We start from the raw sequence: 18,274 nt of genomic DNA, 5'->3' as shown, positions 1-18,274 counted from the left end.
ACAAGAAAAAATTAACATACCACAATTATTAAAGAGGAAACATACGAAAGAGCGGTAATAATTTCAATTTCCTTTAAATAATGTTATTTAGCTTGCCTGCCATAATATAGGTACATTAGCATGTAACTCGGTTTTTAGTTTTAGAGTAAGCCAGCCGTGTGCAGGAAAAGGATCTTGCTCTAGAGTAACCTACTATAGGCTGTAATCAACTAACAGAAACTTAGTCTGTCACCATAGCACATCATGCGCCTGCGTAGCCAGGGCGAATAGTTGCCAGATACCGTTTGCTGAATATTTCTATATATACCTACTGTCAGAAACATTAAGGCAACTGATGCAGTATTTTGTAACATAACTGTAAATAGACACATGAGGGCAGAAAAAAATAAGATTTATTATAATCATGAAATGAGATGAAAAACATACTGAAAGACAAAGTGAGAGATAAAGGTGAGAACAAATTATAGTATGAAACCTTAAAGTAAAAATGGAAATGATAAAATAGTGTCCACATAAAACACAACCTTTTACATATTAATGATATCTGTTGTACAGTTTTTATATGCAGAAGGAGGTAGATATGAGTGTCGGAAGTGTGAATGGGGTCACTATATATATTGAGAATGCCAGTGGATGTACGGCAGTAAGCGAGAAGTTGCAGGGAAATCTTGGGATTACAAGTGAGATGCACCAGGTTGGTAGTGACAGAAACTTTGGGACTAACGAGGGTGTGGAAAACTTCCAAAAGTGAGAGGTGACATTAAAAATTAGAAGTTTATGGTTGTTCAGTGGGGAAACGAGTTTAATCCCTGTCATGTCTTGTCACATTTCACAGGAAACATGATCTTACCATCCCTCTGAGCTAGGAATGGATCATTTATGGGCAACCCTTAGGTAACCTGGTGAGTCATAACCAGATAATGCATTGTCTCCCTGGTCCTAGCTTGGGTGGAGAGTGGACATGGGTGCCGATCATATGTATATGTTTGATATCCCGGACATTGCATGTCAGCGCAATATCATTTCCTTGCATCTGCCACTCATGAGTAATATTTAAATATTTGAAACTTTAAGCAGTACATAGTTTACAAAGGAAGGTGTACAGTAAAGTTTGGGTTAAGAATAACAGGAGGATAGTTAACCCCCAAAGTCCGGGTATCGTATATATGCAATCACATATAGCCCCAAAGCAGTGGACGGGTATCATATATGTATACGATCAAGATTTGGCACCGTACAGTTTGAACTAATTTTGTGGGAAAAATGTTCCTAGTTCCATATACTATCACTATTGGCAAGTCTTCAGATCGCCTTGTAAGAGTGTGAGTGAGCACAGCTGCCTTTAGTCTTGCTCCAGGTAGGAAGGGGGAATGTAGTCAGAATTTCCCATCCAAGGATGCTTCATGAATATTTTACAACAAATGTGCTACGAATTTGCTCCCGGTTTTGTTTCTTATCTTTTATGATATTGCTTGAGCTGTAATTTGAACTTGTCAAAATAAAATAATGGAAATAATGCTTATAACTTTGTAAAGTTAGTGTATTTTTTATGACTGTCATAGGGAAAAGAGGTCCACAAGGGGTGGGAAATATTCACTTACAACTCCCAATGGAAGCTACATACATTCTTTTAGCATTTTTTTATGTCATGTGAATATACATATCTTCCTCTTTCCATTGATGAGTTTTTTTTTAGTTTTTCTTTTAAATTGGCTATCTTTAAATTTAGCCCGGTCATGGGTGTATGCATTGCGTAAATTAGCCTGGGCTGTGAGGGTTAAGGGAAACACACACAGGAAGAGTAGGTTAGTCTTTTGTTATGATAGTGATGAAGAAAATTTGGAAGTCAAATGAAAAGTTATGTGATGCACAATAACTTGGAGAAACTTCTTTAATGAAATGTTATTGATGTCATTGTATATTGTAAAGTGCAATAAGCAAGCATGCTGTAAGGGGACAGTTAGTGAGAACACTGAATAGTTCCAATGATGAAAGCAAAACTTATGTCAGAACATACTGATGGGACAAGGAATAATAACTGGATCTTTTATGATACTTCACTGTGTCTTCATGAGTCTTCATGACTGTTTAATATTTTTATGAATAGAGCATTTGCCAAAAAGGAGGGAAAGAATGGGAGATGTAGGTACACAGGTGTGGGATTAGAAAGGGGGTCATGTGTGAAGTGTGGAGTGGTTGGTGAGAAATGAAAAATGGTATATGTACTTGGTTGTTTGCATACTATTGGTAGTGTAAGAGAAGTTGGATGGTGAGAAATGTTAAAATACAGCGGTAAAAAGGTGAACAATGGGTGAAAAAATGGATCCCACTTTCGAGGAGTTCTGATTACAGAGAGAAAATTATAAGAATTTTAGTCTGAAGAAATGGACTTTTAATTTGAAAATTTTGGGAAGTAGACATAGACCAGTAAGGGTTGCCTAGAATGAGGGCAAATGGAGATGGATAAGCAGCAGGAAACTAACAACCACGAATTACTAAGGTAAGTACAAGTGAACTAGTTTGAGTAATTGCATGAAGTTGCTGTTGGTATGTACTTTTTTTGCAGCAGTTAAAAGATTCGGGCAGTGACTTTCATCTTGGCATGTAGTGCTCTGTATTTGGGTTTATGTGCATCAAGACAAACATACAACATACACACACGCTTCATGTGTGTATGTGTGTTTGATAAGAGATTGTGAATCCTACCTCTACAATATCCTCTTGTGACAACATGGCGGTCCACATCAACACTAGTAGCACACCAAGGCCTTGTATCCCCTTCCCATGTACACTGACAGAACTTCTTTCCTCCATACACGAATGGCAAGAAACATTTGATCCCATTCTCCGTCACATTCTGAGCAGTAACTGGTACTACAGACAAGTAAAAAAAATGAGAAAATTTATATTCCTCTTTCCACTAGAAATGTCGCTTGAATTAAGCCATTTTTACCAAAGTTTCAACATTATGGATAATTACTGTTAAAATTAATCTCCACTAATACCATTACAAATTTTTCTATACCCAATTACTTTTGGTATATCCAATTTTCTGACATTTGTATTCCACTATTAAACAGGCATAACTGTGGAATTCTACAATGAAATCATGCAATATAAAAAGGGCAAAAGGGGTCAAAAACAAAATACAGCAAAATCAAACTACAATGACAAGGTTTGCCTTGAAATTGTCTAGAGCAAAGAGGTCTTCTATAATACGTATTCAGATTTTCAGACTGTAGGTGTCTCTGAACTCACCTTTAAAAGGCTTAGTTTTGACTGGCAGGCTTTCTGCAATGAAATGAAGAGTTGAAAGATTAATTATCCATACAAATATAGCATAGGTTAACAATTCAGAATATCAACAGCATCTTAGTATGCTTACCTTGTCTGCAAGTACTATATGTGAAAGTGGGTGGGTGCATGTATATCCTGCATTAGTGAAGTTGGTGAAAACCATAATTTCGGTGACATGATTAGGCTCATAAATCCACTGAAGTACAATACTCTTACATAAAAACAGAATAAACCTAAGAATTAACATTTTTATTTATTGCCTATAAATGTTTTTGTGTTTTGCACTTTCAGAAAAAGAAATATGAGAAAGGATGGATCATCTTTTTAGTTTTTTTTTGCATAAGTAAAATAATGAAGATAGAATTTTATCATGCACAGCAAAATAACCTCACAAAATCATCACTACAATCTCTGGACAGTAATACAGACATACAGACAGACAATATTTCATCTGCTTGAGGTAAGCTTCGAAAACCAAGGGATTGTGTCTTTCAAATGCTTGACAAGAATGAAGGAATTTGGTAGCAGAGTTGGCTCAATTACTGGTTTTTATTTTACTTTATGCTTAAAGTAACCTCTTTACATTAATTAATGTGCAATCATAGGTTAGCAATTCGAGTCAGAAAATTATAATAATTCTTTATATATATATTAGGATGTGCCCAAGTATCGGTATCGGTTAGTTTTTGTGGTATCGGTATCTGTATCAGTATCGGTGAATTTCTGGCCGATACTAGCCGATACTTTTCTCATTAGTATACGGACTTCTTAACTACAATTTAAGAGTACTAAACTTTGATTTAAAAAAATGATAAATATATGGTGCTTTCCTTTTTTTCAATTAGTACAATTAGCAAAGTAGTTGCCTAGGCGGCATAATATAAATTTCTGGCTCCATTATTTCTAAGGTAAATGAACTAACAAATACCAGAGAATAAACAAAATAAAGAAAAAGGTCAGCATAACTGACTCGCTCACCCTCCAAGAGGGCGTCGGTATGAACACTAGGGCGAGTGAGACCACTACCACGAACCTCTTACCAATAGAAATCTCCTACGACAAAACCCCCACAAGAGGGGAGCCGACCCACAGAACGGGCAGCAACTACTACTACTCCACCCCACGCTACCGACTGCTGCGCCTCTGGTGGCCATCCTTTCTGTTAGCACGTGCCTCATCGGACGTACTTTTTTGTCTCTGTGATTTTCGTGCCCCTTTGTGAGGATTTTATCTAGTAATGGAGCGTTCAGCCATCGCATCAGCTAAGTTAAGTATTCCGTAAGGTTCCTACTTAGTTTTTTCCAGCCTTGAGTCAGTATTTGCCGTTTTTTAGGTATAAATGCTGGCTCGCGGCCGGAAGCATGGCGGCATTGTTCTGCCTTGTGGCGGGTTCGTTCTTGGTCTTCCATACCTAGAACCTTCCCTTTTACTTTACGCTCTATTACTGTTTATCTATATTATGTTAGGGGATCCAGCCTGCATTGGTTTATGTCATGCATGCATGTCTTCCTTTACCTTGCGTAGGCATTTTCGTTTCTATCCAGACCCTAGCCACAGCTCTTAGTATCGGCCCCGGCTAGCTTTGAGTGGTAGACTTTCTCTCGGGTTAGTCATACACTCCTGGATTTTTTCTCCTACTGTTTTATTTCCCTACTTTCATTTTAGTTTAAGTTTTAGTGATTTTATGTATTTTTGGGTTAGCCTAGGGCGTCTGGCATGTTAGCGTAGCCTAGGTTCATTATATCATGGTCCCCATCAGTTTTGTTGCTTCCTCTCTTCAGTTTTGTTGCATCTACGATAGCATCTCGCTGATCAGTTTGGTGGCATTAACCTAGGCTATGTTTTTCGTGAGTTTTATCGAGTTACCGCTTCGTGGTCACCATGTGATCGCGATACAGCCAGGCGCCCGTCCAGTCACCCTGCCCTCCTCCCGCTCTCCCATAGAGCTGGGGGGAGGGAGGTCCGTCCTCGCTCGCTCCACCCGGGCCTGTCTCCCTCTCTCCCTACGCGGAGGGAGTAGGGGAGGCTGGACAGACCCAGGACTGGACTTGACCGTTCTCTCTGCTTCACGGTGCTTTGTTGTGACAGGGTAGGGGGATTGGCCTTCCCCCTCCTTTGTTGCTCCGTTGCCCCGATGTTTGCTCGAGTCTGTCTCGCCCTCTCGCCCCTTCCTTGATTGTTGGTGCTTTTTTATCTTACCGGAGCTCCGTCAATCACGGGCGGACCTCAGGCGTACAGTTGGTCTTTTAACTAACCATCCCGTCTTGTCGGTATACCGGGAGACGAACACCTCCGCGATCCGGAACCATTCCGGAATTTAGTGCTAATTTATGCTTAAGTGTATTATAAGTTTATTTTAAGCTATCATAAGTTTAATTTAAGCTAGCTTAAGCCGGGTTCCTCCCTTACCTCTGTTTTCACACCGGATCATTCCGGGGTTATAGCCTATTCAGGCGGTAGGGGGAGGGGTTATGCCCAAAAATTTTTCGCTCTCCGGCATGCATCGGAGTTCTAATTAGCCTGTAAGTGATGTCTTTTATGGTACTCATGTATCCTTCCACTTACAGACCACCAACTGTGAGCATCCGGGATGTAACGCCATGCTCCAAGACCGCTGCGGACATGAAGTCTGCAGGTCCCACGCTCCGTGCGCGACTCCGCATGGGAATCTGCAGGTCTGGTTCCACGAGACCTGTACTATTTGTTATGATCTCGTGGGTCAGTTCTTAGACGGGGTAAGTATTTCCAACTCCATACGTGAATTCTAATGACTGTTTTAGATCTTAAGTTTAATTTTAATGATTTATTTTAAGCTTAAGCTCCCTTTATGTTGGGAATTACATCCCCGAAAACTTTATAGGCTAAGCCTAGTCTTAGTTTAAGGTTTAATTTCAAGTTTAAACTTAAAACTAATGAACGCCCTCTCTTCCAGGCTGCTGCCGTTAGAGAGACCGCTCTGGCAACCCTGAGGGCTTGGGTCGGCGGATTTGGGAAGAACGCCGCCAAGGGACAGCCCTACATCCTTGAGAAGAGGATGGCTGTCTGCTGTTCCCCGGCGGCAAGTCGACAGGTTACGTCGACCCGGCAGAAGCAGCCCCGACTATGGCGGCGATCCAACAACAGATCGCCACTTCAATGAAGGAACCAGGCCACGATATCTCATCGGAAGTCGCGACGCTGGATTTGAATGTTGAACCGATGGTAGGTGTTGACGACCTGTTGGTCGAGGTAGGTACGTTGGACGCCCAAGGGCTTCCCTTGGGCGCCACTGGATCTTCTTCTCCTGCTAATTCTCCAGCTTCTTTCCAAGGCTTTACAGGAGCTGAGCTCCTTTATGCTTCACCCAGTGCTTAGGTGAAACCCAAGGTGAAGGGCCAGAGGGTACAGAAAACCCTTAAAAAGACGTCGTCGTCGTCCAAAAAGACTTCGTCGGCGTCAACATCTCGTAAGTCTCCGGCTACAAACCCCGGAGCAGAGAAGTCTAGAGCTTCTGCTTCAAGCTCGAAGTCCTCTAAGAGCAGGTCTTCCAAGGAGAGGCCCCGTACTCCGGCTGAGCCTGCAGTCTCTCCTCTCCCCTTGGTACCTGTGCCGAGTTATCCCTCCACCTCCGCAGCAGCTCCGGCTTTGGATCCTAATGCTGGATTGTTGCAACAGATGGGAGACTTGGTCGGCTCTCTGAGGAGCAGCATGGAGAAGATGTTCTCCCGGTTGTCCGATAGGATTACGTCCCAGGACAATATAATTGCCGGACTTAACCAGGCCCCTCTAGTTACTCCTCCAGCATTCGGTGCTGGACTGCTTCAGCTCCCACCTCATGACTCTCTGCCTCCGTTCTCTATGAACAACCCCTGGAGAGTGGCATCATACGCCCCTTTCCAGGACGGCCTTATTTCTATCCCGGAATGTGGTACTCGAAGGATTGAGGACTTCGAGTTCCGAAATGGGACAACTCATCGCCGCCATCTCATCGCCAGCCAACTCATCACCGCCAACTCATCTCCGGCCCAACTTATCCCCGGCCCAACTTATCTCCGGCCCAGCTCATCTCCAGCCCAACTTATACCCGGCCCAACTCATCACCGGTCCAACACACACACACACACACACACACACACACACACACACACACACACACACACACACGCTGCAAGGCAGTGTAAATAAAAACGAAACAACAGTTACTCAATTACCAGATTAGTGCCTCTCTGCCAAATCCAGTTGACCTAAATCATTTAGCAATCCCTGATGAATATTCGACCTACGAAACAGAACCAAAACCAGAAGGAAGATTTTTATTAAAAGACAGTGGTCCCAGTTAAGATAGAATTTTGCTGTTTGGAAGGAGAAGTTGGTATTATTATTATTGGTAAAGTAGGCTACTCGTATTATTAAGTGATTTTCCCCCAAAAGAAACGAAATCTTTACAAAAACCAACAGTAAACCCGAAATCGGTTGTATGTGATTTTGAAATTGCAGCATTTTTGGCAATCAAGGAAAATTTTCCACAAGTCGAACTAAAAGGGTGAAGGCTTCCTTCTTTCACCTTAGCCAAAACATGCAAAAACACATTGCGGCTTTGGGTCTAAGTTCTCGCTATAATAACGATAGCCAGTTTTCTTTACAAGTAAAGATGATACTGGCGCTTGCATTTGTACCTGTCAGTCATATTGATTCATATATTGACGTCTTAGCTGATGAATTATCCCCAGAGCATGTGCCAATCTTGAACTGGCTTGAAGACAATTATATAGGTCGGTTAAACAGACGTGGAAATAGCAGACGTGCACCACTCTTTCCATTGGAAATGTGGAATTTGTATTTTCGAACTTTGAATCATGAAGATAAAACAAACAACCATGTAGAAGGAGCGAACAGAAGATTACAAATGGAATTAGGAATGGAACATCCTACAGTCTGGAAATTCATAAATGCACTTAAAAAAGTTCAGAAAGGTAGAGATTTTTATTTGGAATCACTTATAGCAGGCAGTTCACCACCCGCCAAATTAAAAAAGTACAGGGATACTGATTCCCGCATTCTTAGAATTGTCCAAAATTTTAATGAAAGGACTCCCATTGAATATTTAAGAGGCATTTCTCATAACATAAAATAATTTTTTTTTCTATATTTTCATGGATTTTTTGTCTTTAATTATATGGTGTTAATTTATTTTTAGTGTCATGAAAGAGTCATACTTGATTCTGAATAAAGGTGTTTTTAATATTTACTGAATTTCATTAATCACTACCGGGAATGAGTTGGCCCAGGGATGAGTTGGGCCGGCGATGAGTTGGGCCGGGGATGAGTTGGGCCGGGGATGAGTAGGCGGCGATTAGTTGGCGGCGATGAGTTGGCGGTGATGAGATGTACCCCATTCTTCGAGTTCTACCCGGAGAGCCTCCAACCGCCGTTCATTGGCTACGCCAGACTTACTGACGCAGCCATGACTAGAGAAGATAAGGTACCGAAGGAGACAGTCCTCTACTCCCGTGACCAGGCTCAAAGAGAATGGCTCAGGTGTTTAGAGGAGATGGATTGTTCAAACACGAGAATACAAGCCTTTAAGAGTCCCTTCACCATTTTTACGATGGAGGAGGGAACTCCTCTTCTCTTCTTGACCAAGATAGCGACAGTCACCATTCCGGCTGCCCAGAAAGGTGAATCATTACCACAATTAAGGGAAGCAGACCCCTTATCTCCTTTGCTCCCTTCACTTGGAGATCTGTGGGAAGATTTGCCTAACACCTTCTCAGCTGGCAAGCTCAAACCAGACTGCGCTATGGATCAGTTCGGCAAGAAGCTGCCTAGGCTTCCTGACAGCCTCATTCAAGCTGAATTTGAGGCCAAGTCTAGGCTTGCCAGGTCCATGAATACCATGGCAATGACGGAAGTAGCGGCTCTTTCTTATGCTTCAGAGCCGCTCTTCAAGCTCCTGACTAAGTCCCAGACGCATACCGTCCAGTCTGATCTGTTTGAGTTTGCTACAGCTAGGATTAACTGCCGGAAGCATGTCCTCCAGGAAGCAACTATTTGGCATGAGCCGAATAAGTTGCTTTCCTCCAACCACCGGGGGGCAGACCTCTTTCCTGAGTCAATGGTCAAGGAGGTCCAAGCTGAAGCAACAAGGCTCAACCAGAGCCTTAAGGATCGTTGGGGTCTCACAGCTAAGAGACGCCAAGATCAATCTACAAAAGGTAAGACACAGAAGAAACTTAAACGTTACCAGCCTTACCAAAAGAAGCAGCAACGTTTTACCCAGGCTGTTTCCGCTGTACCTATGGTACAATCAGCCCAACCCTCTACTTCTAAAGCTCAGTCACAACCCATTTATGTGATTTCCCCCCAGCCTCAGCCTTCCACCTCCTACGCTGTCTCCCCAGCCTTTAACCAAGTGTTCGAGGGCCAGGCCTTTCAGCACTATGACCGGTTTGGCAGGGGAGGAAGAGCTAGGGGATCCTTTCGTCAGAGAGGATCAGGAAGGTCTCTCAACAGGGGAAAACACTTCCGTGGAGGTCGCGGAGGTCACTCAACCCAGCAACAGTGAGAGCTCGAAGGTAGGAGGGAGGTGCTGTTTTCTCTTCCGGCATCGGTGGGGATTCAGCAATTGGGCACAGAGCATTGTGTCAAAAGGCCTGAGTTGGAGTTGGATTGCGGATCCTCCTCCATCCAGACCATTCCTTCAACTTCCATCAAAAGAAATGGCGGAGTATACGGAGGACCTCCTTCAGAAAGGAGCAATAGCGAGAGTCAACAGATTAAAGTTTCAAGGTCGCTTATTCTGCGTGCCAAAGAAAGGCTCACTAAAAAGAAGGGTAATCTTAGACTTGTCCCGCTTAAACTTGGCCATTCGCTGCGACAAGTTCAAAATGCTGACTATCTCGCAGGTGCGGACCTTACTTCCCCGTGGGGCCGTCACCACCTCTATCGATCTTACAGACGCATACTATCATATCCCTATTGCAAGACACTTTCGCCCTTATCTGGGCTTCAAGCTGGGAGATCAAGCATTCTCCTTCAAGGTAGTTCCCTTCAGTCTGAACGTGGCACCCAGGGTGTTCACGAAGTTGGCGGAAGTAGTCGTCCAACGTTGAACTGAGGTCTCAAGGGATAATGGTAGTAGCGTATCTCGACGATTGGTTGATTTGGGCTCCAACAGTCGAGGAATGTCACAAAGCCACACTGAAAGTAATCCAGTTCCTTGAGTATCTGGGGTTCAAGATAAACAGAACAAAGTCAAGACTCACTCCGGAGTCCAACTTTCAGTGGCTGGGCATTCAATGGAATCTATCCTCCCATACTCTGTCGATTCCATCAGCCAAGAGAAAAGAAATAGCGAAGTCAGTGAAACAATTTCTAAAGCACAAATATGCTTCAAGGAGAAACCAGGAAAGAATCCTGGGTTCCCTCCAATTTGCCTCAGTGACAAACATCTTGATGAAAGCCAAACTGAAAGACCTAACCAGGATCTGGCGCTCACGAGCAAATGTCAGATCCAGGGACAAGTTGTCATCAATCCCACAGATTCTACGGAATCGTCTGCGCCCTTGGGCAAAATTGAAGAACCTGTCCATATCAGTACCCCTTCAGTTTCCTCCTCCGGGAATTACCATCCACACAGACGCTTCATTAAGCGGCTGGGGAGGATATTCTCAGTTCAAGAAGGTTCAAGGAACTTGGTCACCTCAGTTCCGCCAGCTTCACATAAACGTATTGGAAGCGATGGCAGTGTTCTTGACTCTGAAGAGGTTACGTCCGCCAAAGAACTCTCACATAAAGTTAGTTCTGGACAGCGCAGTGGTAGTCCATTGCGTAAACAGGGGAGGCTCCAAGTCAAGACATCTGAATCATGTCATGGTAACCATCTTCTCCCTGGCGGACAAGTTCAGTTGGCACCTCTCCTCCACCCATATAGCTGGAGTGAGAAACGTCATAGCAGATGCTCTATCCCGCTCAGTTCCTCTGGAGTCGGAATGGTCACTGGACAACAGTTCGTTCCAATGGATTCTCCGGAGGGTTCCAGGTCTGCAAGTAGATCTGTTCGCATCTCAAGCGAACCACAAACTTCCATGTTATGTGGCCCCCAACCTGGACCCTCTGGCCTATGCCACGGACGCCCTGTCCATAGATTGGAACAACTGGGAGAAGATTTATGTCTTTCCTCCAGTGAATCTTCTCCTGAAGGTACTGAACAAACTCAGGACGTTCAAGGGTCAAGTAGCTCTAGTAGCCCCAGACTGGCCGAAGAGCAACTGGTACCCGCTGATTCTGGAACTGGGTCTTCGTCCTCTTCGAATTCCCAATCCCAGGCTCTCCCAGTCAGTACAAACGAAGACTGTGTTCGCTTCCTCAGGAATTCTCAAAACCCTAACTTTATGGACTTCATGAAGTTTGCGGCTAAAAGAGATGCAGATATCGATCCACGAAATATTCTTTTCCTGGAATCCGATAAAAGGGATTCAACTTTGAGACAGTATGATGCTGCAGTCAAAAAGTTGGCAGTCTTCCTGAGAGAATCAGACATTAAAATCATGACAATCAATTCAGCTATATCCTTTTTCAGATCCTTATTCGAAAAAGGCTTAGCAGCTAGCACCATTACGACAAACAAGTCAGCCTTGAAGAAGATTTTTCAACTTGGTTTCAACATAGACTTGACAGATTCTTACTTCTCGTCTATTCCCAAGGCTTGTGCTAGACTTAGACCTTCAGTAAGGCCTATGTCAGTGTCATGGTTCTTAAATGATGTTCTAAAGCTGGCTTCAGACACAGATAATACGACATGCTCATTTATAATGCTCTTAAGAAAAACTCTATTTTTATTAAGCTTGGCTTCAGGAGCTAGAATTTCAGAACTGTCGGCGTTATCCAGAGACCCGAATCATATAGAATTTCTTCCCTCAGGGGAAGTTCTACTTTCTCCGGATCGTAGCTTTTTACCAAAGAATGAGGATCCTTTGTTGAGGTGGGAACCGTGGAAGGTTATACCCCTTCCTCAAGATGTTTCTCTTTGTCCAGTAACGACCTTACGAGCCTTTCTGTCCAGGACATCCTCATCCTCTTCGGGTCCTCTCTTTAGAAGAGAAAAAGGTGGTACTTTATCAATTAAAGGTATCAGGCAACAGATCCTGTACTTTATTAAACAAGCCAACCCTGAATCCTTCCCTAAAGTCCATGATGTCAGGGCAGTTGCCACCTCAATTAACTATTTCCAACACATGAATTTTGATGATTTGAAAAAGTATACTGGATGGAAATCGCCGACAGTATTTAAGCGTCACTACTTAAAGTCCTTGGAATCTCTGAAATTTTCAGCAGTTGCGGCGGGTAACATAGTTTCCCTTTCCCCCGACTCTGCTTAATCTTAAGTTGAAGATCCAGATCTCCTTTCTACCTATCTCAGTCAACAGTTTGTCTATACCTACCTTGTTCATCTACGTCTACCTTGAGTCTTAGCTGCTCTTGTGATGGTACAGTGGGTGTCCCTTATTTTTTTGCTAGGGTCACCCACAATTGATTGTATATAATGATCTCTATGATGTGGTCCCCTTATTTTTATGCTAGGGTGACACATCTCCATTTACAATGGTTATAGATTTGTCTATTAAGATCTATAAATTTATGTACCATATTGTATTCTAAGTTTGTTCAGAATCATATTATTTATTATAATTGCTTTAATTATTGTTGTATGTGATAATTATACACAGGTGTTAAGTTCAACATATATTCCCATGTAAGCCCTGTACATATATGTTAACTTTAAGCTAATCTTAAGTGTTGTTTTTCCAAATTGTATAAACAATTATGTATGTGTATATATTTTCTTGCAATTATAATAATCTATTTTATTTTAAGTTTTATTGAGACCTTCTTTATTTTCAATCTTGTGCTAATTCTCTGGTACGATTTCGCGCAGCGACACGAACTGAGCCCAGAAAAGGGATTTTGACATAAGGAAAAATCTATTTCTGGGCGATTGGTTCGTGTCGCCCAGCGAAATCCCACCCTACCCATCCCTGCGCTCAAGATTGCTTGCTAACTTCAGGATGGCCACCAGAGGCGCAGCAGTCGGTAGCGTGGGGTGGAGTAGTAGTAGTTGCTGCCCGTTCTGTGGGTCGGCTCCCCTCTTGTGGGGGTTTTGTCGTAGGAGATTTCTATTGGTAAGAGGTTCGTGGTAGTGGTCTCACTCGCCCTAGTGTTCATACCGACGCCCTCTTGGAGGGTGAGCGAGTCAGTTATACTGACCTTTTTCTTTATTTTGTTTATTCTCTGGTATTTGTTAGTTCATTTACCTTAGAAATAATGGATTAAAGGATATTTCGCTGGGCGACACGAACCAATCGCCCAGAAATAGATTTTTCCTTACGTCAAAATCCCTTTTTTGGTACCACTTTTAATTTCTAGGATAATTATATTGCATATTATCTTTAATAAAATTATAATTTAAACTTAGTTCAGATGTTCCAAGTCCAGTATGAGCTGGAACTTGCAAAGGAGTTGTGCTTTTTTTTTAGTTGAATGTGTAGTTGATCTATACCTGAGAAATACCTGAGAAACACTCTGGTGTAATCTTATTTCTGGGCTAAACATGTGTCGCCCCGTGAAATGGTTCCTTTGATACTATTTCTTAGGTATAAATATTGCTATTCATCCCAGAGAAAAAAGAAACAATATAATGCCAAGATAAATGGCTCGCTCACCTTAATAAAGGTGTCGGTATAGTCAATAGAACAAGTGGAATCCACTACCAGAGGTCCCTTGCCATTTAGCTTCTTCCTTCGACAAAACCCCCAACTACGGAGGAGCCGTATTACAGCTCTCGCTACCCTCTACTACTACCGTGAGCGCCTCCGACGCCTGTGACGTCATTCCTTTGATAGCCGCCATCGTCACCACACACGTTTTTTTTTTTTTTTTTTTTTTTTTTTTTTCTCTCTGTGTTGTGCAATCGCTTTCTTTGGTTTTTTTGGATACATCAAGATGTCTTCAGCTACTGCTTCTAAGTTAAGTACTGCTTTAAGGTTCCAGATCACATTTTATGCTGATTTTCCCTGTTTTATGCTTGGTAGGAGATAAGGTAGCGGGAACGTCATCGTCCCTGGCCGGCTCCTCCGACCGCATGGCGGTCTAGGTATTCTCTTGGTCTCCCATACCATTGGAATTACCTTTTAGCAGTATTTTATGATATCGTTAACTATTTGATATTGTTTTATGCAGTTAGCTACTCTTAGTTCGGGCCTTCATGGGGACCCCACTCCGATTGCACGTTTCGGACCTTAGCCTAGCCTAGCCCATACGTTTCGTTAGGAGTTTTTACATTAGAACTATGTTCTTTCTCTTAGTCCTGGCCACTAGTCCTATGTTATGGTTTTACGATATAGTACACAATTTGACTAGGCTCTCGGGTTGGGCTAACATACACCAATCTGCGGATTGGTGTATGTTAGCCTTTCTATTATCCTGATTTTATTTCCTTTCCCCCGTGTTAGCCTAACTATTTAGATATCATATGTATATTTTATATCATTGTATCATTATATGGTGTGTCTGTTGTCTCAGTCGGCCGACGACTCTTGTATCGCCTGGCCTTCCTCACCACGTGTCTTACCACCTGGCCAGGAGGGCCGTTGGTCGATCACAGTGAGCCACCCGGTTGTTGGGTCTCCTCCCCATCCCCTCCTTCCCCCCTCCGCACCTTGCCCACCCACGCTAGTGGGTGATGACTCGCTGCTCATAGCTAGCTTCTGAGTCTGCATGAGAGGGGGTGACTCATAGGGGTAGTGGGGAGGTTTCCCTCCACAGGTGATCTCACACACTGTCACTTGGCTCGGGGCTCAGGACCTCCCCACCCCCCCTCCCCTTCCTTCCTTCCGACCATACATCGGCCGTGGATGGGTGGAAGGTTCCCCTACCCCACCCATCACCCCTCCCTCCTCTTTCCCCACTCCGGCGGTACTAGCTCCGGCCACCACCGGACTGGTCGTTAAGGAGGGAGTATCATTGAGCCTATCCGCCCATTGGATACATACACACAGACACACACTTGGTATATTATGTTTTTACTTTGATAATGTTATATATATATTATTATTATTTTGTTTTATATGCGATCTAGAGTTTCACGCCGGGGGGTAGTGGCTCTGCCTCATGTTATCCCTCTCCGGCTCACGCTCCGGGAGCTAGGTACCTCTTGCTATATGGTTTGTACTGCTCCAGCCCGTACTGCTCCGGCCCCAGTGGAGCAGCTTACCTCGCACTACGTGCTATCAGGGGAAGTTTAACATCGAGACAGCGGCCTTCCTCCCATGATCCTCTATGCTTATACAAGTTCATGTTATATTTTTATGCTTTTATATACACATACATATATGTGTGTTTGTTTGTGCCTCCGGACTTACTCCGGCAGGATATATTACATGTTACTTATATATAAGCTATATCCGTTGGTCCCACTCCGGCACCCACGGATACTGACATTGTGCCTCCCCGGAGGTTGTCAACGATACTCATGTATCCTTTGACTTACAGGTCGTGTGTTGCCAAGAGGTTGGGTGCACCGCTGTACTGCAGGACCCATGCGGCCACGAAGTCTGCCGCTCTCATGCTGGATGCGCGGTGAGGGTAGAGGACTTTTTGGTGTGGCACCACGAAGGGTGCCTCACGTGTTACGCCCTAGTTGGCGAAGCCTCCATCGTAGTAAGTATTATTACCGCCATAAGCGTTAATTGTATCTAATGATATTGAATTTTTCTTACATGTGTTCATACTACTATTACTGGATCCAGTCTCGACCCTGGTCGTTCCCTCTCCCTAATTCTAGACCTCTTGCAGGGCTCTGATGAAGGGAAGAAGGCACTTACGTCTCTGAAAGCCTGGGTCGGGGGCTTTGGAAGGAACTCCAAGGGCTGTCCTTACATCCTGGCCCAGGACATGGCAGACCTTATCTTCCCCGGGGCCAAGAAGGGATCAGTGATCGACCCCTTAGTTGCCGCTCCGCTGATAGCGGATATTCAAGCTCTTGTGTCTCTTCCGGAGGGTGACTTCTCCGAGGACGTCACGGAGGACGTTGCTGCCTTGAACCTCGACGTCGAGCCCATGACAGTAGACTCCATGGGCGCAGGTAAGGGTGCAGTAGAGGCAGGTTCTGTGGGAGCTCAGGGTCTTTTCCTGAGCTCCTCATTTTCTCCTTCTCCTGATCCTTCTTCTTCAACTTCTTTCCGGGGATTCACGGAAGAGCAACGGGCAGTGCGCCCCAAGACTTCTTCAGTGATCCCCAAGGTTAAATCTCATAATGATAACCTGGTGAAGTCCTTACCCAGGAAGTCGGCCCCCTCAACTGACGCTAGTACCCCGGCTTCCCACCCTGGGGCAGTCAGGTCGAGGGCGGCTTCTTCTTCAGCCTCAAGGTCTCCTAAACACAGGTCTCGGAAGGAGAGGGCCCAGGCACCCCCCTTTAATGCCAAAGTTTTCTCCTCCAACATCTTGGAGAAGATGGGAGATGTCGTGGGAAACTTGGTTGACAGCAAGTTTGGCACGATTCTCTCCCAACTTACAAGCTCTGTTGAGGCCTCCGGTCAGTTGATTCAGTCCCTAGCAGAACGACTGGCCGCTCAGGAGAATGCTTTATCTGGCCTTTGAGACTCGACGCTGCAGGAACTTCACAGTCCGTACAAGTATTCCCTACTGCAATGCCGGACTCCCGCTTACTGCCGGAATTCAAAGCTGCCAACCCCTGGAGGATTGCGGCACATGCTCCGTTCGTCAATGGGATGTTGTCGATTGAGGGCATTGGGACTCAAAGGCTGGAAGACTTCGAGTTTTACCCCAGTGACCTTCAACCCCCATTCATGGGTTACGTCCACCTCACGGATGCAGCCATGATGAGGGAAGACAAAGTCCCCAAGGAGACAGTAATCCTTCCTCGGGAACAGGCTCAACAGACACTGCTGAGAAGTCTAGAAGAGTGGGGTTGTGAGAACTCCCGCATCACAGCTTTTAGGAGTCCCTTCACAATTTTTACTCCGGTGGAAGGCACTCCGCTCCCACTTACCCTTAAGGTAGTGGAAGCAACCTTTCAGGCAGCCCTTAAAGATGAGCCCATGCCTCAGCTCCGGGAGACGGAACCCACCTCCCTCCTGATCCCAGGCTCTGACGCCTACTTTGAAGGTGCTGTGCCCACCTTCTCAGTAGGCAAGCTCAAACCTGACTGCGCCACCACCCTCTTTAGTGAGAGGCTTCCTAAGTTATCGGATTCCCTCATCCAGACAGAGTTCAACGCTCAGACTAGGTTGGCAAGATCCCTCTCCTCCATGACGACAGCTGAGATGACGGCTCTGGTCTACCAGCGAGAGCCGTTGTTTAGAGTCATGGCTAAAGGTCTGCTGCACACCATGCAGTGTGATCTTTATGACTTTTTAGTCGCCAGGAGGAATTGTAGGAAGCACGTCCTGGCGGAAGCCACCATCCGTTATGAGCCTAAAAAGCTCATTGCTTCCTCAATCTGGGGGACAGACCTCTTCCCTGCTCCAGTGATGGCGGAGGTCTTGCATGAGGCCTCTAAGGTCAACCAGAGCCTCAAAGTCAGGTGGGGTCTAGTGGCAAAGAGGAAGCCGGAACCCTCCAGGTCAAACCCGAGGATCAAAAAGAAGCCTAGGAAGTTTCTACCCTTCCAGGCTCCTCAGCAGGCGCTTGTCCAGGCAGTGCAGATACCTCAAGGACAGCAGCACGCCTCCTCTAAGAGTCAGCAACAGTTCTTGTTTCTGACTCCACAATCTCAGCAACCCCAACCTTCCATCTCTTATGCAGTCTCTCCGGCTTACAACCCTACCTTTGAAGGTCAGAACTTTCAGCCCTTCAACAGGTTCGCGAGAGGCAGCAGAGCTAGGGGCGCCTCTCGCCATAGGGGATCCGACAGGGCCGCAAGTAGAGGTAGAGGCTTCCGGGGAGCGTGCGGCAGTCGTCCCTCGGCAAGTCAACA

At 44.7% G+C, this 18,274-nt stretch overlaps 1 protein-coding gene across 1 annotated transcript in view; it reads right to left on the bottom strand.

Moving 5' to 3' along the window:
- Nucleotides 1-18,274, bottom strand: part of LOC135219347 (uncharacterized) — a 294,091-nt gene that overhangs the window by 16,848 nt on the left and 258,969 nt on the right. The window contains exons 40-41 of the mRNA XM_064256029.1: nt 3,259-3,291; nt 2,707-2,874 (exon numbers count right to left, since the gene is read on the bottom strand). Coding sequence (XP_064112099.1) covers nt 2,707-2,874; nt 3,259-3,291 — 201 coding nt within the window. The remainder of the gene's footprint in view (nt 1-2,706; nt 2,875-3,258; nt 3,292-18,274) is intronic.

Source organism: Macrobrachium nipponense, chromosome 1 (genome assembly GCF_015104395.2).
Source record: "Macrobrachium nipponense isolate FS-2020 chromosome 1, ASM1510439v2, whole genome shotgun sequence".
Lineage (NCBI taxonomy): Eukaryota > Metazoa > Arthropoda > Malacostraca > Decapoda > Palaemonidae > Macrobrachium > Macrobrachium nipponense.
Note: the sequence above shows the minus strand (reverse complement) of the source record. Positions and strands in the feature narration are given on the sequence as shown.